A 23,434-nucleotide genomic window follows, 5' to 3' on the forward strand; every position below is an offset into this window, starting at 1 on the left:
CCCCCACCCAGCAGCAGATCCCAGGAAGCAGCACCCTACCCTTCCCACGGCTTGCCTCCCTGCAGAGCAAACCAGCCCGCAGCCCGGCTGCTGCCGCTGCCTGAGCTGCACCGCTGCTGCGCCCTGCAGGGCCCTGCCAAGGGACGGCAAAACAATGTCCCCATGTAACACCACCCGTCGTTCTAAATAACCTAGGATACATTCAATTTGAAAGGTAATAAAAAAATGGGAGGGAACAGAGCTTTGCTTCAGCACAGCTGTGCATCCCAAGGCTCAAACTGTAACACTTCTAAATCTTCTTTTTTTTCCTGCCCTAGACAACAAAGAAATCAGACTCTTCATCCAATTTAACTTGAGGTCATTTGAGCACATTTTTCCCTTTACCCTCCTGTGGTAAGCAGCACGTAGCCCGAGCGCACCTTTAGTATTCCAGCTCGGGAACTGCAGTTGTCACTTCAGTGCCATACAGGAGGAACGGCCCCAGCTCTGGTACTGACCTTGTTCTAGAGGACTGGCGTTCGGTGGTGGTCTCCAAAGCCAGTGCCCCTGAGGACAAAATCTAATAATATTGCAGTCATTACTTTTCATGAATTAATCACATCCTTCAGCTAGTAAAATGCTTCTCACATTCTAAAAAAAACACTGGAGAAATGACAACCCCAAACACACTAGTGTGTAAGTAAGAGTGCTCACTCAGGGACAAAGTCCTACCTTCCAGTCAGCTTATAGCCTAGAAATAAGTTAAGATTTTTGCAGGAAACAAAGCTCACATTCTTCTCAAAAGCACTTTACTGCTGTAAGGAAATAATCCCTCGCAAGCTCTGTATGAAGGTATGTCAGCACCTGAGTCTTCATATGAAATGCCAGGTTCTGCCCTCTGCTTCCACACGCACATGCATGCACACAGGTGCAGGTGTGAAGCTCCTGGTGACAGTGATGCACCACGCGCCCGCGTGCTGCTTCTCACAGCAGAGCCCTGCGGGAAGGCTGGGCTTGGTCAGAAGGTGCCACCACAGACCTGTGCCTTGTGAGCCACGTCCCACCGGCAGCACAACCCCAACCCGCGGCAGCTGAGGGCAGAGCTGAATGCTGTGGGGTGGAAACAGAAGTGTCACAATCACAGCCCACACACTGTAGCATGACACAAATCTTAAAATTTCATCCCGAGTAGGGTCTTTGCAGCCCAGAAAGGACTGACAACCCCCAACCGATCTTCATTCCCAAACTGCTGCCGTTTGCCCCTTTGCACACTATGAATTTCGATTTAGGAAAATCTCTGATACAAGATTTAGTATCTGAAGGGACGGGACTTCCATCACTATCCTGAAAGCTTACCTGGCAATGCCAGGACATCTTACTTGGCATATAATCCCATTCCCTTATGCAGACATATATCACTCCCGGCCATCCTCCCTAGAATAAATTAAAATCCTACCTTTGAGCCTCGTTGAAACAGCATTTTCTGACACCAGGTTAGTTTCTTCCTACATCCCACTCAAAGAATGCTACAAGCACTTCCTCCCATCTCAGTTTTCGGGCAGATCATCCAACACGTCAATCACCACACTTCTCACTCTTCTGCCTGCTTGCCCCTCTGTGTCTGAGGAGCAGGGGACGAAATGCACCATTGCAGGTCAGCTTGTAACAGAAAACCTCTCGTCTTTCTTTCCTGACCATCCTGCAAAGTCACTTCCCAGCCTAAGCTCCACCAGCCTCTCTTTCCTGCTGTTCTACTTCATCTATTAACCCCTTAAATTACTCACCACCCTGCTCACTTCACAGATCTTCATCACAGTCAGTATTATCATTACAGGTATTCGCATCCTTGCGACTCAGCCTACTTTTCTCCAAACCCAAATCTCATTTTACCTCCATTCTGTATTTCTAATCCCACTCAGCCCTCCTGCACTGAGGGAGGCAATTCTGCAACCGCACAATTGATAACTTACCCCACTTACACAACTGGCTGTGGTGAACTCTGGCAAAACAACACAGGTGCTGGAATTTCAAGAACTGAGGTACTTTTGTTCTCAAATTTGTTAGGTAATAGAGGAAAAAGACATTTTTAGAAAACTTTCATCTCTCAGCTGCCTTCATGATAAACTCAATTCTGACTTTTTGTGACTTGGCAAGACCTGACCATAACTATGCAAGGCACCTTGCATGACACTTGCCTGCCAGCAGAAAACGGAGTGCCCAAACCTAATGGAATGTTTTTGTAACAGACATACAATACATTTTCTTATATTCATAATTTTCAGGGCACAGACAAAAGCACCAGCTGAGGAGAGCACTGATTAGAGATGCCAGCAGTGCTTTATTCCCAGTACTGTAAAGAAGCCTTGAACTATTTGTAAAAGATGAATGCTTTTGGTTTGAAATATTTGCTTTGAATTTACTTTTTGAACTGATGGGATGAGGTCTCAGGGGAAGAAAAATGAGAAAGAGGTTCAATATGTGCAAGGGCTTTAGCTGTCCACACTGTGCTGCAGTCTGGGTGATGCTGAAGAGAAGCAGATACTGCTGCTCACTGTCAGAAGTGCTGGGAGGGCGAGGGAAGGAAGGTCTCCCACTACCTCCTGGGTTTTTTTACCTGCCTCTTCCTTCAGTTCCTGAAATTCTCAGATGTGTTGAGTGCACAGGACACAAAGAACTGTCTTTGGAGCCTCATATTGTGCTGCTGGAGGCCTTAAAAGAACAACTCTAGGGAGACACAGCAGGCAAGCACAGAGGTGAATGCGGTGCTGGCCACACATCCACAGACTCAAAGCAGAAAGTGCAGGTCCTTCAACCTGGAGCACGGATCACAGGCTGCTGTAACTGAAAAGAGGGTGTGGAGGAGACAATCGATTTGCTTCCTGGGATCAAAACAAAAGGGTTTCATTCTATCTGTTCACATGCTGACAGCACTCTGCCCTCATCCTGAGAGCACTAAAGAAAGACCAAGACTGTTTACTTTCCTGATGTATTAACACTTCAAAGGGAAAAGAAACCAGAAATTTTTCGAGGACTTGAGACTACTTTTTTCAACCTCTTAACTTTAAAACAGCCAGATTCAGGAAGGGAATATGATGTTCCTATCTGTTAGAACCACAAATGAAAAGGGGAAGAGAGAAGTGAAGCTGTAAGTGGTAAGCCTTACAGTTGTACAAAAACCTGGTCCATCCAGTCATGAGAATTGTTTCCTGACTACTCTCCAAACTCCTGCAATCCTGGATGTGTATGCAAAATCCAAAAAATGAGAAACCCTGGGCTATTTTATATAAGGGCCACCACAAAGGACAATAGTAACCAGCTGATCAGGGCCACAGTAGTGAAAGAAATGTCACCAAAGCAAAACAATGAAACAAGTAAAACTTCCCCAGAAAATGATATGAATGCTGGCTGGAGTCCCAGAAGCAATGACATTGACTTTTGCAGACCCACAGAGAAAACTAAAGATCTGAGTAGAAAGAAATGGCACTTAGGAAGATGAATAATATAATCACAGAACTACAGTGAGTGGTAAGAATAGTTTAAAATATGCAGTTTGTACGCACAGCGATAGACAATTTTGATTAACTTAGTACAATATGAAAGGCAGTGAAACTGAGAAATGGCCTGTAAAACATTAAAGATAAGTACAAACCACTTTTTAGTAGTATAATAATTTTGCATTTACCCAATGTATTTCTGGCTCACACTTAATACCTTGATTTCTCCATTTGCCAGGGTCCCAGATTTACCTTTTAGTTCCTAATTATTCTCTTGAAAACTGCCTTCTCTTTTATAACTTTGTCCCCTACGATTGTCCATACAATGCTTCCCGTAATGAAAACCTGCTTCTCAGTTGGGTCAGATGACATGAATCCACAAAGCCATTCTGCTTTTTTTCATATATTCTTTTTTCTTAAACTAAATGTCCCCCACTTCCACCTTCTCTGTTTTGACTGTTTGATATATAAAGCAGCTGCTATTTTAAGAATAAGAGCAGACCCTGTTATACCAGCATTCAGAGGCTACAGTTCCAAAGCCTCAGGGAAAGAGTCCTCTCTCCTCAGCATCTTCCTTGTGTTAGTCCCAGACCAGACACAATGCACTGCTAACTCAGGTCACCACTGTACCAGCCAGCGTCCGCTTTATGTATATGGCATACTCAGAAAAGGAAATCTCTCATGTAGTCATCCATTATCCCTGCTCCTAGTTCTTTCATTTTGCTCTTATTCATGTAATTTCTGTCACTGAGAAACAGGAGCGGAAAAAAAAAAAATAATCAATACTGCCATTGCCTGCATCATCTTAAGTTTTCTTCTTTGTAGCACTTAAGTCATTTTCCAGTTAGTTTCTCTTACTCCTTTACTGAACCTCCCCAAAGAAGCACAGATACATAACAAAGTTGCCATAACAGATATTGATTGCATTTAACATCTCTCTTCAACGGAACTATATTTATTCTGCGGTTAAGCAGCTAATGCACAGTTAGCACCTGAGCAGAAATCCACAGCTCTTGCTACTTCTCTCTAGCTTAGGATTTTGTTTTCTTTTGAACAGCAGAACTCCAAAGTAACTCACTCACTGGAGCTGTTTTACCTATTCGCTATTCAGAAATTCCCTCAGGCTAAAAAAACCCCAAGAAACCCCAGCGGTGGCATTTTTAGAGCACTTGCCCAATCTCTTTGAATTTAAAATCTCACTAGAGGAGGTGGCCAGACATTGGCTAGCTCGTCCTGAATAAACCCTTCTACATCCGTTCATCACAGTACCTGGCTAATCCAATGTAGGCAGAAAAATCTAGCAGCTTGCATTAATCTTCACAGAGTTTGAATAAAGCCGGGATTTGACTGTGGGACAAACACTGTTGTCAGAAGTCAAAAGCCTCTCAAAAAAGTATATAGAGCTGCATGCATCATAAAGGAAAAAGCCATGGAGCAGTACCAAATAAAAGCACCCCACAATAAAATTTTATCTCCCTAAGAAATACTGTCTTCTAGTCATTTTAATATTATGTGTAGGGGGAAAGAGGAAATAATATCTCAGGACATACATTTTATACAATTTCTTTCTTTCCTACCTCTTTACACTGCACTTCTGTGGATACGCTTCAGATAAACACCTGGTCATAACTAGCTCACAGCTGCATTGCGCCTCATAAACCACTTCTGGACGGGAAAGCATTCTCAAAACGTGCATCTCAGCTCCAGCAGCTTCTGAGACAGTAAGCGACAATTGTTTCTCCCTCAGTGACTTGTGGTTTTTAAAACAGGATGATCTCCATGACCAACCCAGTACTGCCACAGAAGGGGCTAAATTCTTATTTTCTTGATTTCATCACACAGTAATCTGACTGAATGCAATACTGAGGTTTTCCTTATCCAGCCTTTGCAGGCTAGATGTCCTCAAGATGGGCTCACATCAACACGTCAGCAGAGTAACTGATTGTGCCGACAAAGTTCTCAGCCTTTGACCCAACGTCAGCAAACATGACACTCAAAGACGTGCAGAAAGGAGGTTCCTTTCAAGCAAACTGAAAACCAGCCCCAGGCTAGCAGGGAGACTCCAGAGAGAGCTCGCAGAGGGACAAGCTGCCTCACATCCTGCATGCAGCCAGCAAGAGGCAACCGGGTGCACCGGGCACTCCACAGCTGCTGCAAGACCACCTTGCTTGGGGGACCCATGTGCTTCCAAGCTAATCACTGACGGGCACATTTGGGTATCACCTGGACCGTGGCTTCTGAGACTTCAAGATACATAGCCCAGCTCAGTCCTACTACCAGACCTCCCTCTTCGACCCTGGGAGATTCTGCCATCCAGCGGCTCTGGCCTCCTAGCACCGACTGAGAAGAAACCATTGCTCCACAGGGTTTGGAGCAGCAGCTCACAGTCAAAAAGGGTCACCACCAGGTCATCTTTATGAGCTTTTGTGAAAAACTTTCAAGGAAGGGCAGACAGGAATGCAATACAACAGAGCACCCTGGAGCAAATGCACCCTTGTGCAGCCCCGGGGTTAACACACCCTTGGGCAGGACAGCACACCTACAGCTTTGCACAGGCGTGCAGAGGAACACCCCCCTCCTCTGGCATCGCAGTGAGTGCGTACCACCATCAGTGCCTGCACAAGCCCACGCCTCCCAGAGACGAGGCTCTGCCGACCCCTGCGCCACAGCACATGCTCCCCCGCTGCAGGAGCCCCACAAAAGCCAGTCTCCCCACAAGGACGCAATTCTCCCAATGCGCTGACCAGCAGATCCCTACCTCACGCTGAATGCTACCTCTTCTCATGACTCCAGGTTACTAGAAGGGGAAAGTGGCTGGGAAGCAAGTATCTTAGAAGGAGCGGGGACACAAAGAAAAATGACAGAGGAAGTTCTCGCCTGTATGGTTTTTGTCACAAAGGAAAAGCAGTTAGTAACACAAGCAGCATCAGATCCCAGCTGCAGCAGTCAGCATCTCTGCCTCCTGGAAGATAGAGAGGGGGGTTGTATTTGCTGCCATGATCTTGGTATACTTTACCACGTAATAAAGAAAAAAAAACCCAGCTACAAGTGACAAGCAGTCTTTTAACCTCCCAACGCCTTTTCTTCCCCACGTAACAGTATGCCTCCTGTATTCCAAAGCTCTCAAGTTTTGATGTTGCTTTCCTCCTTTTTCTAACCAAAGCAAACATAAACATACCCATGATCCTAATCTATCCCAACAACAATTAATGTACTTACTCTTTTACTAGGTGACTGGACAGAACCAGCTTAGTTCTTGAACTGAATGGAGATTAATTTAAAGTGATTATTTCCTTGATAGGTATTAACACAATTCACTCAAAAAGCACTTCTGTCAAGGTTAGTACCATAATTAATAGAACTATGGCTGTACTATTTAAGTACTTTTGAATAGCTGCAAACCTAAATGCTTGAATAGAGCTCTAAGTTTCTACAAAGTACTGATTCCAAAAGCAATCCAGTGAACTGCCAAAAAGAACATCATGAAAATTTCTGTTCCTTTGACTGGCTTAGTTCTGTTTACTTAAGCATGGGGAAATTTCCACCCTTCAGTCACCAGCCCACCAGGACATACTACACCACCTTCCCCCCACAAAAAAAGCTGTTACTCAGTGTGCATCTCCTTCCTGCTTTTATTATTTGCATCTCTTTCCAACTTCTCCTTTGGTCTCTGCCCTCTGAGAACAGAGGAGGAAACTACAGGACTTAATAGTGGTATTCCTACAAAAAGAAGGAAGATCAGAGAAGTAGGGAGAAACGAAGACCTAAGAAAGATAAGAAGTGAGGAGCTGTATCCAACGGAACAGATACCAAAGAACTGGAAGACTTAAATCTCAGGAGCACTACAACAAACATCACTGTGATTCCGTCACTCCAGCCATGCCCTGTTACAATAAACATAACTGACTCAGCTACAGATGTCCTCTGGGCTTTACCTCAGCTGAGCACGTTTTCAGCAAGGGACTTCTCGGGCAGTAGCAGACTGAAATACAGAGGCAAGGTGACGGGACCCCTTTCACAGCAGATCCCAAAGGGTCCCCTGCCTGCCACCACAGCCACCTGCCCCCTTATATCTCTCACGGCCTCTGGCCTCCAAGTTTGCTCATCAGGACATGACTGCTACCTCAAACATGGGATGTCCTCAGTTTCTCTCATTTAAGCAGAAAGGGGTGACTGGGGGCGGCAGGGGCCTATGGGGTTATTCGATGCCTTTTTTCAGAAACAATACAATGTCTGAGGAGTCTGGCAGGATATCCTGACCAGGTGTGGCCACGTACCATAACCTTATTCTCCATTTCTATTTTGTCAGTTTACATTTAAGAAAGGAATTATTTTCTGAAGTAAAACCAGACAACATATCAGCTGCTGTGTCCCGTTCCGCCCCAACTCACAAGACAGACGCATGTTGCTGCTTTTGTCAGCCAAGCCATGAGGATCTCCAAACCACCCCTCCTCTGGCAGTAGTAAAGGCTCTGATGTTTATCAGGGATGCAGGCGCCACTCACACACCACAGGTGACAGAACTACTGTGGTTTAAGAAGTTACCACCTCCAGAACGTGATAACTGTCCAAAAGATCACTAAATAGAACAGCTTGGCACTCACTGCTCTCCTCCTTAAGCTTAAAGCCACAGAGGCATTTGAACTCATCTCTTTCATTTTTCCGCTGAGGCTGGCTAAGAGCATATCTGGCAGCCAGCCGTTATGGCGCGGCCGATGGGCAGGGGGTCACCAGTGCAATTGCTGCTGACCGGGTAACCATCCACACGCGTGCTATTCTGCACCCAGCAGTACGTAACAGCACAGAGCAGTGGGCACTAGCCAGCCCCCACCTGGGAATACCCCTGCAAGTGCAGAAACTCAGTCCTATCAGTAGCCTGGCTGGACTGTTAGGTGCTCCTTTCAGTGCCCCCTTCAGTGCCCCCGCACGGGGGTCTCTCCTCTGCCACGCTTTTAGACACAGAAGCCGGCACAGGGAGGGAAGTTCAGAGGAAACATCCCCAGCAGCGGGAGGGAAGTTCAGAGGAAACATCCCCAGCAGCTCCTTCAACAGAAAGTAACACACCAGCAGAATCTCTCACAGTAGAAACAGCCCGGTAACACTTAGAGCCCATCAAGTCAACGCAGGATTGCACGGTGCTAGAAGGGATACGTGGTACCTGCAACATACATAAAGCTGCAATATAACCTGAAAAAAGAAAGGGTATTAACATGTGCATTTGCATGAACATACTCCAGCTGCAGTAAAGCAGCATAAGCTGTATATGGTCTCATCCGTCCCCAGAGCCATTGGTGTCCAATGCCAAGCAAAGTGCTGCTGCTTCAAGAGCAGAATTAGAGCGGGCAATGCATTCTGAAAACCTGCGAGCACAACTGATAAGGAAGGTGACAATCGCTGGACCCGGTTCTGCTTGATGGCAAGGAAATGAGAGGGTTTATGCTATTTTCTCTTGACTAAACACAGCACACTTGCCAAGCAGTCTTGAGAATTCTGCAATTCTGTGCTTAATGCTCTACAAAAACTGTTGTTGTGAAGAACAAAGGGGGTTTTTTTCTCCTTTTGCTAAATAGCATATACAGGAAATTGGAAAATGAAACTCTGAGAGAGTCCCCAGAGAGGCACTAAGGAAAAGCTATCATAATATGGCATTAAGGCAGTATGATTCACAGATAAAAAACATCAAGGGAAAAGTCAAACCAGAACAAAAAGAAGGACTACTAGGTAAACTACATTCTGGATACCAGAGGTACAGAATTTTCCAAGGCAGCGTGTGCATGAAAAATACTCCAATATTTTGGAAGTAAATTTGTACTAAAGGGGCTCCCAATCAGAAAACGCCTTAAGCGTCTAAGTAAATTTCTGAACATTCCCTCAACAACATTTCAAGCTAAAAAAGAACTTAAAGCAGCTAGTGTTAGTGTCCAAGCCAAACAAGTAAAGGGAACAACATCAACAGACAAAGGAACTAATTGCTTTGGTTTGGGGGCAGTGGCTATTTGTTTTGACCAAAGCAAAAATTATCCCAGCAAGTTTAAAAGCCATGAAAGAGAAGTCATCCCAAAACAATAAAAGACAGTTAGGGTCACAAATGATCCCAGCACTCCATGAACTTAATTTGCTGCTGTACTGTTTCTACAGACCAGTGCACTGACGCATCACAGTGGACATTTTCTCTCTTAAAAAGCTTTACTTTACTAGTTGCCTCTGGGATTTGGAAATCTTCATGTTATCACTGAGATATCCAGTAAACCGTATGAGAAGATAGCCTAGTTTAACACCCCAACAGTGGGCACAAGATTAAAGCTTTCTGTCACACACTTGTTTACAGAACGTTTCCTAGTCATGACTATAAACATCTCATTGGAGCTTTTTTAAAGGTCAGTTACAAGTTTTGATACAAAAATTAAATACTTATGTCATTTGCTACATACACAATAATGTGTGACAAAAAAGTGATGAGTAGGTATGTGAGAAAAAGTGATGAGCTGATATGCAAGCTACATTGACAGAGTTATTCACTGCAGGCTCAGGCTCAAAATATTTTCTTCCTCTTCATTACTTTTGATATGCAAGATCTCTTTAGTCCATTTCTAACTACCAGTGCAGCACAGTTTGAGTTGAACTGCAATATGTTACTAATGGCAACAGCAGTAGTTTTTCATGTTGGTTTCACTAAAATTGTTTCACCTTGGAACCGTGCAGCTGGACTCGGACAATAGGTCAGCCCTCGGAGGTGTGACAGGGCTGCTGCTGCTGTCAGCAGTGCTGCGCTGGCTCCTACTGACAGGGAACTGACTCCAACAGCTGCTGTGTTTTCCAGTAAAATTTAGAAAGATGACATTGCCCTTCCCAGGAGAGTATTCCCACACTACAAAAAGATTAACCTACATGCACACACTTGTTTTACGTAAGACAAACATACCTCATTCCTTCTGTAGACCTGTTCTGGTAGTTACGGTAGAGCTGCGGAACGCCTAACATAGCCTCGGTGAACACTGCAAGGAAGCCCAGCGTTTCCACAAAGAGAGATGAGTCAAGCCAGAGGTAAGTGATGTAACCGGTCACACCAGTGAAGGTCAGGACACACTGCACATAGTCTGTAAACTTGCTCCAATGCCAAAAATAGTTCAAGTCAAAATCTGCAACAGAATAGGAATGGGAGAAGAATAAAATGTTTTCCCAACTGGACTCAAAGTTAACCATGGTGTAACTGAGAACTGGGAAGCATGAGGGAGTCACTGTCAGTCTTTGGAGGTAGGGGAAGGTAGAAAATGAGGGAAAGGATTAAAAAAATAAAAACAAAACAAAGAAACAAAGCAACCCCCCCCCCCCCAACCCCCATCAAACTCAAAAACACAAGAAAAATACAAAATAGGAGTCCTGATTTGGAAAACATTCTTTGGGTAGTGTAGAATAAAGAAACAATAAAACAAAGACCTGCAAGCTACCAAAATATTTATTAAGATGACTTTCAAAGAGAGAGCATTGACCTTCACGTATCAAATATGACGAACTCTGGATACGACTCTAGCAGAGCTGGCATAGGAACTGTTCACAAAAAAACTTCACAATACTAAGTACCAGCCCCAAGCACATGAACGCAAGCGCTCACTCTCTTCGCTCACTCTCTCTTCCTTCAAGCTGCCTCAATCCAAGCTGCTCAGAAGGTGGCCGAAGCCCACAGCTCCATTCCCTGTTGCGGTGCAGCTGCCTGCGGCGAAGGGCAAGCTGCCATGTGCAGCTGGTAGAGCTTTACTGAGATAGGTGCAGGACTGCAACAAGACCTCCCACACGTCACCGCCCTCCACTGCAAGTGCAAAATGCGCTTCGCTGCTGCCTTTGCCGGTACCCATGAGTGCAGGGTGCACACACCCATTTCTGCATCCATCAGAACAAAACACTCCACCACAAAACACTGTATCCTCTCTTGAGAGCAGAAGGGAAAGAAAAAACCAACCATGGCATTTGCTTGGCACATTAACAGCATCCCACTGGAAGATACGTAGCTATCTTATTTATGAATAATAAAATATACATACCCATTACCATTGACTGTATAGCAAAAATAATAACATAATTTTCAACATAAGAACTCTGAAATAACTGTTTATTAGCAGGTGCTGTTCATGTCTTCCTTTCGTAAAAGCACTTGAAGTTAAAAATTACCCACCTCAGACCAAGTGGATTCTGTTAATTATCAAGACAACGAGCCATCATCCTTACATGGTTATTACAACCAGCCCAAAAATGTGCAACACCCACCACACCACTACAAGATTTCTGCTGCTACCTCCTCAGCAGAAGTACAGAACGCTACAAAAACGTCTTGCTGTTAACTCGGGTGAGGAAGACACTGACCTCCGTTAAGACTAACAGCAAACTGAGTGAAACGGGACTACAGGTGCCCAGCTACCGAAGGCTACGTACACGTGCCAAGTAACAGTTTCATTTTCTGCATCTTTTCATACTTTCATATTACCAGGCTGCCCCTCAGACACCCCTCATTAACTAGCCTCCCCTTTTTAGTACCTGGCACAGCTGTGCCTCAGGACAACTATGGACTGCATCAGGCTGAACCACAGTATGCTGCCACACAAAGAGGAAGGGCAGACGGGCCAGGAGCCATGTCCAACCTGTACCATTGTCCGTCACCACCCAGAACCAAAATTACATAATCTGTGGCAAAGCCACTGTCAATGTAATGTTGACCTTCAGTGTTTTACAGCAGTGGCTCCTCAGCCTCAGAATTCAGGGACACAAGACTAAATAAAAGGTAGACCCAGTGCCAGCAGAGCTCACACAGCACATGAGCATCATGCATTTCTGGAGGTTTGTGAAGGCTTTCCTTTTTGGAGATGAAGAAGGAACAAAACAGAATGAAGCAGAATAAGGACAACCACAAAAGCTGGAAAAAATGATCCATTTTAATTCATCTCTATTGCATTTTCTGGAGAGGAGCAGAGTCAATGAGGACCTCTGACAAAGTAGATGGAGTAAAAGACACCTAAAACTCCCATTCCTTTCACTTTGCCTGACCTACACCTGCATAACATAAAACAGTGAGAGGCATAACAGAGTAAATTGACACTCATTTTGTTAGCCTCATGAGCAACACAAAGCGAACGGCCTGACCCCACACAACAAATCTGACACTACGCAACTGCCACACTCACAAGAGATGCTCTCTGGGACAGGCATTTGGGCTTACAACAGGGACAGAACAACGAACAGCAGAAGAAAAGGGGATGAAGACAAAGATACAAGTTGGTGAGGTTTCAGGCCATTTAAAGAAAAAGCAACCTAAAGCACTGGCTTTTAATACTCAAAATGGCAAGCGTCTCATTTTAAGTCTGAGCTCTTGCATTCAAACATGCTGGGTGGAAAACCTGCGTTTACTTTCCAGCAAGGGTCATTCAACTTCGATAGCATTCAACAGGTACCATCTCAGACCAACGCCTACAACTAGCAGCTGCTGGCAAGAACACAGGAAGCACACGGACAGTTTCAGCCCTAGAAGAGCCCATCTTAGCCCTTCAGATTTCTATATAATCATGACACCTCAAATCCAAGACTCGGTAGCATAACTTTGGGTCTGGCCGCCCTGCTGCCTTGGGCATGCGGGACCCTTGGCCCCTCACTCCTGAAAGCCTCCCAGCAGCTCTCAGGGCTGGCCTGCATATGCTGTGTTTCTCCTCCCACATTCTCCACATGCTCAAGGATCACTTTTAAAATACCCATCCCTGTAAACCAAATCCTTATATCCCCAACTTCATTTTCATAATAGAAATGAAAGAACTATATCTACATGGGGGTGCAGAAGTTTCAGAAGTTCATGGAACAAAAAAGCCAGCATTTGTACAGCTACCTTGAGGCCAGCTACAGAATCCATGGATGCAAACACTCAAAGACGAAGTCGCCTCCTGACACACCAGCTGTTCAGGTGCGTACTCGGTACTGCTGCCCCGAGGTCCATTTCCATTCACCTAACTACTAACACCCATGAACCTGGCATTTGGCAGCCAAGAAATCCAGTAATGACGAGAATTTACTCATCATCTTTTGTCCAGAAATCTTAAGTATTATTTCTATTATAATAACATGCATAGATGAGAAAACTTATGTGAAAAAGGACTTCAGGTGAAGCAGGAAAGTTAATTACTAGCACAGGAAAGAGAGTGAGATTCTTTTTTGCTCAAAACTATCATAAGCTACATAGTCTCCATTTCACTATACTAGGTTATGAGCAAATTCTAGTTTCTGCTATAAATTTTGCTTGGTAATGTCTTCCTGAAAGAAAGACAGACAAAATAAGACAAGAACAATCATAACCTTGCTAATAGTCTTACAGAAAAACATCTTAATTATTTTAGAAACAAACCAATACATAATCACTAATTGCTCTATTTAACAGATTTTCCAAACGCAAAAGCCTATTTTAGGATGCTATACATCACCAAAACTGCATTACCAACTCCTTCCAAGAAGAAGTAAAAGAATGACTGAACTTTAAAAAAAAAACCACTGAAAAAAATTAAAAGAAAAAAAAAGGTAGAGAATGGCACACCTGACCTTTCATACAGGTCATAGTTTCTCTGGCCCTTACTTGAACTGCTCAACTGTTTTGCCACATGATTGCTTCTTTTTAACCAAGGCTGAAGCTCATCTTCACTGACAAATGGGTTCAAAAATTCAGAGGGGAATAAGAATAACATACCCATCACTTCAAGGTTCGGAAATAAACTGTGACTCATTTTTCCAAGTGGCTCACTTCTCAAGGGGGCCCAAACACAGTAGTTCTGTAATAGAAGCTATATACTTCCAAAGAAAAAAATGTTGGCTGCACTGAGTACTGTGGCAGGTATACACAAAAAAGGCTTTTAGATGCTTAAAAACAAAAGGGAAGTCTCCCTTAAAAAAAGAAGTTTTAAATATAGAGTAAAATCCACATGTCTGTGCAGATCAGTCCCATCACCATTCATACAGAGCAACCCACAGCAGAGGGGAGAGGCAGATGTAGCCACAATCATCTCAAGAAGATAGCTGGAGGACACCAAGCAGTGCCTTGGGCCAGGCATCTGAGGCCCAGATCTGAATAAAGTTATAAATATTATTGCAAACATTATTCACACTTGAAGAGAATTATGAATAATAAAGATGATACTGGGATTTTTTTGCCCCTCTCCCCCAGTAAACAGTTCCTTTTTTTTAAAGGGACAAAACAAGAAGTCCCACTGCACCACAATTTATTTCTATTAAATGTCTTAAAATCTGTCCAAGTTAAATCTGTGTATCTTTCTATTCCTTGAAATGGGAAGGCACTGCTTGCACAGCTCACTACCTTGCACATTTGCTAGCTCCCCATCCTACCCAGAGAGAAATTCACAACGCTAGTTTGCAACCACACTCTGTTGATGCAGTTCAACTGGTAACTCCCAGTCACTAACGTCCTGGGTTGATCTGAATTGGCATTACTGCACTGGAAGGTACTATATATTATTGCCCATGCCTGACCTCTTTAATCCACTCAGTGAGCTGCATTTTAAGCATGTTAATCCATTGATAGATGAAAGATTTATGTTGGAAAATCCTACTGATGCTCAGGGAAGGAGCAGCTCAGTAGGTTCTTTGTGCACTGACTGGAGAAAAGTCTACACAGCTCGAGGGTGAAGAAAGATGAGATTAAAAGACCTCCTCTGGGAGGCACATGCAATGTAAAGCAGGCAGAGATAGCATTGCAAATAACCATGGTTAGCACTAGTCATGCCAAAATGCAAGTCGTAAATTCAAGATTCTGGTGTGGCATAGATGCAAGTGACACAAAGAAGAGTCCACAGTATCAACTTTCACTTGAGGATGACACAGAGGTCCAAACAGTAACATTATTTTTAGTCAAGAAGTATTTTATACCAACTCAACTACCATGCTATTTCCTTTTGGGAAAGTGAAGCAAAGACTTTGACATCCTAAAAATTATTTACTGTAGCTCTCAATTTCTCTTCCTAGCAGCATCTTATTTTGTGCCTTGACCTTTCTAATTCTGTACCCACATCCTGCACTATTTTCATTTATACTCATCTTTAGTTATTTGACTCAGTTCCCACTTTCTGTTTGGTTCCTTCTTGCATTTGATGTCAATTAAAAGCCTGCAATTTACATTCCCCGTCTTTGCAAGGTGGGAGAGTTTGCATTTGAGCCCTTTGTATAGCTGCACCAAGGAACCTAACTCCTTCCTTCTTATGAAAGCTACTGGTTTTGTTTTACTGTGCTCCCTCCCACTTCTTATAAACACCATCAATTCACAGCCATGCACCCAAATTCCCTCCCATAATCAAACCCTTGACCTCCTGTATGAAAAACAGTGCTCACTAACTTATTCTAAGAGCATGCTGGACTGTCTCTGCTCCTGAGTGCCTTCCTAAACAGATGCCTGGGCAGTGAATCCTCTCTCCCCTGGCTTACAGCAGTCCTGTGCTTTGGGAGACTGCAGTGCTGTTCAGAGAACCTGCACTTTCCATCATCTAACTCTGCACCACAGTGCCTGCCCACCTGACCTGACTGCTCCCGTCACAGCCTACTTCTGCACGCAATCAAAGGAGTCCAGCCCAAGCCATCAGATGTCCAACGCTTCCCTTCACAGCACCAGAATCCAAAACCTGAGGGCTTAGATGCTGTGAAAGAGGCTGATAACGGTAACTCAGCCAACCTGGAACAGTTACAAAAGGCAGTCATGGCTGGAAATTATTTCAGGTTTTTATCCATAGTCTGTTTACTGTAAAATGTACAGACAGTTCAAGGATGCAGGAGTTGGAACCTGCAACTCTGCCCTGCCGTGGGCCCTAGCCACTGAGCTACGGTGCAACAGGCTCCCTGCTCTTTTGCTTGTCTCAAGAAGCCCATGGTCTCCACTGTAAAAGGGGCTCGGCTCTGAGCAGCAGGTCAGTGCAATGCCCCTCCTCATCCCAGCCTGGCAACAGGGACTTTGCACAGCCCAAAGATGCCAACTTGCATCCCCAGGTTGACAAGAGAAATTATTTCGGAGCTCTCACACCCTGAGTGAGTGCTCTAAGCTACACACAGGCACTGCACTCAGCAGTTACATCTTAAAATAAGTAAGTTGTGGCACATGCTCTGAAGAGGACCTGGGAGGCACCTGCCACAAGAGGTGGGGCCCAGGCAGTGGGTTCTGAGCAGGGGGCTCTTACAGTTGCCGTCCTCCAGCTGCAGCGCCAGGCACTTTCCTTCGAGCGTTATCCGTCTCCCTGGCAATCCTGATTTCAGATGCCTCATCTCAAAATAGCAGCAGGATTGCTGAGAAGCACGCTGGCTAGCACTTGAGCACCTTGCTCATTCCGGGCAGCCACCAGCCAGCAGGTGGGTTTCTCCAGTCTTCTGTTCTGAAATTCCTGCATACCCCACAAGGCACCCAGGAAATAACTGGGATGACAAGAGAAGGCAGGCTCTGCACGACTGCTACTGGGTGATCCACATCATCTACACATCCAGCTAGGCACTTTCTTCTTTCCTTCAGAAAGGAGGAAGCAAGCAGCATTACAGGCAGACAGTGAGAACTGATACATTTAGATTTTCTTTCTTCCTTTTTTAAGAAGTGATAGAAACCTGCAAAATGCTGTCTGAAGCCAGCACTTCTTTTACAGTCACTGGGACTGAAAAGGGACTTGTTATGTTCCATTCATGCTACAAAAGAAAAGAAATAAGAGCTTAGCATCACAAACTTCTAGCTCTGATCCAAACCACTAACCTTTTGGAAAAAAAATTAAGGAATCCACCACCTTGCATTGTCTATATAAATATGCTAATATCACCGTTCTCCATCTCCGTGTTCCTTCAGGCCTCTGACCCAGGAATTTCTGCATCTCTGTGTATCTGCACAGCCCTGTCACCACAGTACCTAGGCATCTCTCCATGTGCCTTTACCTTACAATATTCCCACCTACAGGCTACTGTCATCTGGCCTTCACACCGAGTAGTACCCAAACACCATCACTTCATTCTCTCTAGCACATCTAAGGTGAGAGCAAAGTATTCCAGAGGGTCTTGAACCTTCTGAAAGTACCATCCCAGCCTATACCGAACAAATTACTGTCATATAATGAAATCCGTTATTTACATCCCTTGGCCCATACAGTGCCTTTCCTTGGCCACATCTAGACTGATGTCAGGGTTTCAACAGAGCCAATTTTCTTAGTATTTGACTCTCCTTAAAGCCCTGGCACAAAGTCCTTGAGTCAACAAAAAAAGTAACCAGTAGATTTTCATGTCAGTGGGGTAAAATGTCAAATCTTAACTGCAGAGAAAAAGAGTGAAAGCCTGACCCAAACAAACCTTGAAGATTCATACAAAGAACTCATGTTTTAAAAAGCTCACTGGCAGTTTTGCTGCTTGGTGGAGGACTGCTGAACACCTGAGATTAGAAGCTCAAGTCTGACAAAACTTCCTCTACATCAACATTATCAGTCTCCCTCAGTCTTCCGTAGTTTGAAGGCAAGTACTTGCCTTGGTGCTCTTTGCCTCATTTCACGTGGTGTCACCAGCTTCTAAAGTCTCCTGTGCTGGGTCTCCGTTTTGTCACATCAGGTTCATGTTTTTTCCCCACAATCAGGGTTATTGCTCACTCTTCTTCCTCTTTCTCAAAGAAGTTTTATGTAAAAGGGATGAAATTTTTCCAGCACTGTCCTCCCCTCGGGGATTCTCACTTATCTTCCATACTGTCCCCCAGGACAACACACCTCCCAAGCATCAGCAACTGCTCTGCCTTCCCTCTTCAGGTCCTAGGAGGTCCACTCTACTTCCTCACCAAAGGGAATTAGTAACTGCAAGGCTAAGAGATACATGTTAGTTACAACTACTTTAAAAAACAAAAAAAATCACACACAAATGCACTGGTACATATAAAAAAGTCAAGCAATCCAAACTATTTCATAATACCCTGCCTTTCCCATTAATTTGCTACTTTCCTGATTTTATGGCCTTTGGTTTAAGGTAAACCTTTGAATACCACTGAGTACAGTGGTCTGAGCAGAGATACTTAGCAATAACAGCTATATTGACCATTTGTGAACCTTAAAGAACAGCAATTAAAAAGTTACATTTAGTCTGAAAGTTTTACCTCTGTTGTTACTAACACAAGGACAAGTAAGAGTGAAAACCTAAAACAAAATATTCATAACCTGGGTACCTCCTGTGCAGCTGATACCCTTTGCTGTGCTATCCACAGTGTAATTTGTTTTCTACACAGCTTCAGTTCATGGAAGTTTCACAGTAAAGAGGGGGAAAAAAAAAAAAAAATTTTAGAGAAATATGCAGTTATATAAACCCACAAAATTAGGTTGACCTTTAACTCGTCTTTGACATTTTCCATTGTCTTACAACAGGATGCAGAATAGTTTACATCCTTATGCTGCACTGTTACCAGCTCTGTCAAAATTTTAATTTGTGTGTGTTTATATATACACCTAAAAATGCTTGCACACACATACATACCTCTTCCTCACAGTATAACTGCTAACATTATAAGCATTAAAAAGAAAGCAAAATTATAAAAGGGTTTTTTCTTCTAATATAGAGGAAGTTTCAGCAAGTATGGTATCTGTGAACAAGGCTCCAGCTGTTGGGCTCAGAGGCTGCCGGTGAGTGCCAGCTGTCTGGGAAATCCACATGGAGCAGCACAGCTCAGCGCCGCCATCCTGCACGGTACTGCAGAACAGGCAAATCAACACTGGGTGAGCCAGCAGCGAACTCCTGCCCTGCTCCCCTCCAAAAAAGCTTGCAGAAGCGTACTCTGGACTGGTCTCTTCCAAAGCAAGGACGTTTCTTGGAGTCCTCTTGGAGTTCTGCAGATGCTGTCAAGGCAATCTTACAGGGGGTACACTTGCAACCCCTACTGATTGACCTTGTGCAACATAAGCCATCCAAACTCTGTCTTCTTCGCAAGCCATTCTGAGAGAAAACACCGGGTCTGTACTCCCAGAGCAGGCCAGTGAGATTAGGAGAAGAAAAAAAGGCAGAAGCCACCACTGCAGATACACACCAATAGTGCTACTGGGGCAAGGCACTTAAGCCTAGACATACCTAAATCAATGCAGTCATAGGGATTTCCTCAGCGAAGACTGACCTCCTCAGCAACACTGCTGCTGAAAACACCTACCATGTACTGCTGCTTTGGCCTGTTCAGTGCAGAACAACTCTCGCCTCTTTCTATCCCAATGTACTGACCGTGCTCAGTCACTGTCTCCATGAGACTATCCTGGCAGCCAGCAAAAGCAGCTACCAGCTGGCCTACAAGACGACTGATGAAGAACAGCCTAGTAACTAGGTAGATGTGGGGCTAGGAAAGCCACTGGCATGAGGCAGCTGTGACCCAAAGGAATTTGTGTTACAGAAAATAAGCTATGTATTTGAAACGTGGAGTGAAAGCAGTATGAACAGCTTCAGAAACCACATGAAACAGAGAGAGCACGGACTCTGGGAGGAAGCCCTCCTCTCCAGATGCAGGGCAGGAGCAGAACGGGAAGCCCAGGGAGCACCACGGCAGAGTTCTGATGACTCCGGGCACCCAATGCCTTTGCTACAAACCCTCCTGGTTCTGCTCACCTCCTACACCAAAAGCATCAGAAGTCCCAGAGCAGGACAAGCTAAAGGAACAAATCCCCCAGCCCCTCACCTGCAGGCACAGCTCTGAAGTAAGGCCGTTGCTCCCAGCTGTGCTAATGATGGAGGCCACAGATTAGAGCCAAGCTCGCTCTTCTTCTGGCTAGATACGCCTTCCCATGCTAACTATAGAAAGAGACTTCTTTTTCTGACAGCAAGCTAAGCAAGGGTGATGAGAATGTCACAGCAAGAACGTGTAGTACCAAGTTACTGTTTTTACAATCTTTTAGACAATATTTTACTCTATCCTCAGCATGGTTTATCGAAGCTAGCACCCCCAGCCCTACCATGCAGTACACAAAGGCCTCCACACAAAAGACTGAAAGGGAGTAAGTCAAGCACTGCAGAGCAGGCAGCCTTGGCTCTGAATCCTTAGAGTTATAAACTCACTATGAAAACAGTTTATTTTTAATAGTACTGAAACTTATTCTTTGAAGCTAAAGTCTCAGAAGATACCAAGAGTACTATATTAGAAACAATATGCACTTATCATACTCCTCCTCATTCAAAGACTGCAATTAAAGAGACAAATAAAAGTTCTTTGAAATATTACAAACCCAAGATGTGCATTAGCCCAGACGCAGGCTGCCTCTGATCCCACCATGCCAGGGACTACAGTGCCAGGCTGCGTGTATAACACAGCAAGTTCCCCTGAGAAACGCCGAAGGTAGCGCTCAGGTGATGCTTCACCCCCCTTTGAATTGCACATCTCCGGGGAAAATGCTGACTAGCCAGTAACTTGCCTCAAGAGAAACAATCTCTCTCTTTTTCAGCTCCCTCTGAGCTTGACATACCTGAGACCCTACCTCCTCTATTGTGAGGACACCACAAAAAGAAAGCATTTACGTGATTTTTTTCTTTTCAGATACTGCAGTCAGGCACACATACATGCACATCTAATTATGTATACAACACAAAGCTAAACACTCCTAAAAATATAAACTACTCTCCTCATTTAAGATTTTTTGTGGAAAGTTTAATCCTTGTTTCCTAGGTAACCCACCACCACTCCAGACAAATTCTAGCCCCCAAACTGGCCCTGCTAATTTAGCATCCAAACACAATAATGCCCTGTGCAACTGCCTCTTTTGCCAAAATAATGTCAGGTAGCCTTATATACATCTCTGGGCAATTGCCTCAGTTAACTACAGAATGACCTATTTTAGTATCGATAGCTGAACGCTTCAAAATTGTAACAAGCCCACAGAAAATGGTAGGAAGCTTTCTGCTCTTTTTTTCCCCACTTGCCTTGCTCCTCTGCCCAGTCCCTGCTACACACACGGAAATGTCAGACTATTTTTTAATTACCTGAACTGTGTTACAAAGATGCTAATATCTCAAAATGAGTGCACAATCTACTCCATTCATCAGGCTTCCTTTCAAATGTCTATTGTAGTTAAGAATAACAGGGTAGGCTGGCAAACAAGAATCCCATTTTGAAAAAAAGAAATTGTTCTTTCTAGATTTTTGCTCTACACTGCAACAAAAGCAAGACTTTGGAACACCTCGGGAAGGATGAAGAGGAAGGGAAACAAACAGCTGGGATTTGGGAAGTAAATTCAAGATTTTAATGTCTCTGATTTGAATTAAGGACCTTCTGCCTAGGTCTTTCCATGTCCTAAAGGAGCCTCCAGCCATGAGGCTATTGCCCAGTCAGGTTAGGAAGTGTCTCCTCTCAGCATAAATTCTGCCCTTGCCAGACAGTTTTACCAGGCAAATTCATTTACATGATTTACGTATGTGTTTGTGAAGATGTGACTATTCACCAATGACAACCCTTAACCCCAACAACCAATTAGCAAATTTCTGGCCAGCAGTAGCAGAAAAAACTCAACTTACAATTTCTTATTTGCTACCATAAATATCATTTAAGCACACTGACATTTGTAAAGGTGACTATGGAATTTCATCCACTTTTAAAAAAAAAATGTAGGTAGATGAATCTGGGAGTAATTTCAATCTCCATATGACTTTCTAGGGAAAGGGGGAGAAAAAAAAAAAAAAAAAGGACTTCTGGTAGCAGAAGGTTTTCCAGAACCTACATGCCTGCAGTGTTCTCTCACAATCTTTAAACCAAAACTCGCTCTGTTCACAACAAATCTGCACAAATCTAAATTACTGTATACTGCGACCAAACAGGAGGAATTTCCATACAAATGACTTCACTTGCATTAGCAGGAAGAATTTATAGGGAGGGAGACCAGTGCAGAGTTTCACTTGAGTGCCCGCAGGCTGCCTTACTGATTACAGCACTTGTAACTGGAGGAGCCAAGCCAGAGCGAGCTACCCTCAAACAGAACTACCCTTCAACCTCCCAGCTGCTCAGCTTGAACGAGAGCAATCCCCCTTTGATATGAGCCGTGGTTACACAAGATGCACTCCGGAACACCACAGCTGGTGAACACCTTGTGCCTGCAGTGCAATGCTCCACAGCCCATGGATCTCCAAGATCCGCAAAGAGAGGTATTAGGGTTAAGCAAGTTGATCTGTCATGAAGAGTTTGGTGGTGACCCAGGTGTGCACTCACAAATTGTTCACATTGCTCAGCAGAAGTTTAAGTCCCTCTCATCCCCCTCAAGCTACAGCACGACAACTGTTTAGCTCCCTGAAGTGTTTCTCATTAAAGCCACAAAACGTGGGGGTTTTTGTTTGGTTGGTTTGTTGTTTGTTTTTTTTTAAGATTTTACACACAAAAAAGAACAAGCCAGGTCTGTGCACTTATTTGGTTCAAAACAATCCCACAAACCATTCTGTCAGTACAACTGAGGGGGCAAGAATGAGTGGAGGTGAAAAAGAAAGAGAGGATCAGGAATATCTTAGACTGCCATTGCTGCCAAATGTCGCGGCACCCAGCCACTGCTGGAGGCCAAAGACTTTGACTGTTATGCCCCCTTCATAAATATGATTAGTTTTAAAAAGCACAACAAAGAAAACTCCACACCAAAACAGGCAGAAGACAGCATGCTGGCAGCACTCGCCAGTGAGATGACTCTGCCACGACAGGGTACGGCCCCTCTCTTCCTGGCCTAGTGGCACGGCGACTTGCCCTCCATTGCCGCGTCCCTTACACATCCCATGCTCCCAGTGCTGGGGACACAGAGAAAGGTGACAGGTCAGCCATCAGCAATGAGCTGCCAAACAACAGTTCTGTCCACAAACTCATTACACTTCTGTGCTCTTCCGTGAAGAAACAGTAAATTTCTTCAAAGACTAAGCAGTTCTTTGACATCAACTGTACACAGAAATTTAATGAGGAACCTGTGGAAAAAACTATTTTAAGCCATTTCAGTATT

General features: G+C 44.2%; 1 protein-coding gene across 3 annotated transcripts in view; it reads right to left on the bottom strand.

The window, feature by feature from the left end:
• SLC66A2 (solute carrier family 66 member 2) overlaps nt 1-23,434 on the bottom strand; it is a 65,721-nt gene that overhangs the window by 12,457 nt on the left and 29,830 nt on the right. For all 3 annotated transcript variants that reach the window (XR_008731384.1, XM_055704977.1, XM_055704978.1), the window contains one exon: nt 10,396-10,612. Coding sequence is in view for 2 of the 3 variants with exons in the window: in XM_055704977.1 (XP_055560952.1) it covers nt 10,396-10,612 (217 nt within the window). In the remaining variant the exon portion in view is untranslated. The remainder of the gene's footprint in view (nt 1-10,395; nt 10,613-23,434) is intronic.

The sequence above is a fragment of the Falco cherrug genome, chromosome 3 (genome assembly GCF_023634085.1).
Source record: "Falco cherrug isolate bFalChe1 chromosome 3, bFalChe1.pri, whole genome shotgun sequence".
Lineage (NCBI taxonomy): Eukaryota > Metazoa > Chordata > Aves > Falconiformes > Falconidae > Falco > Falco cherrug.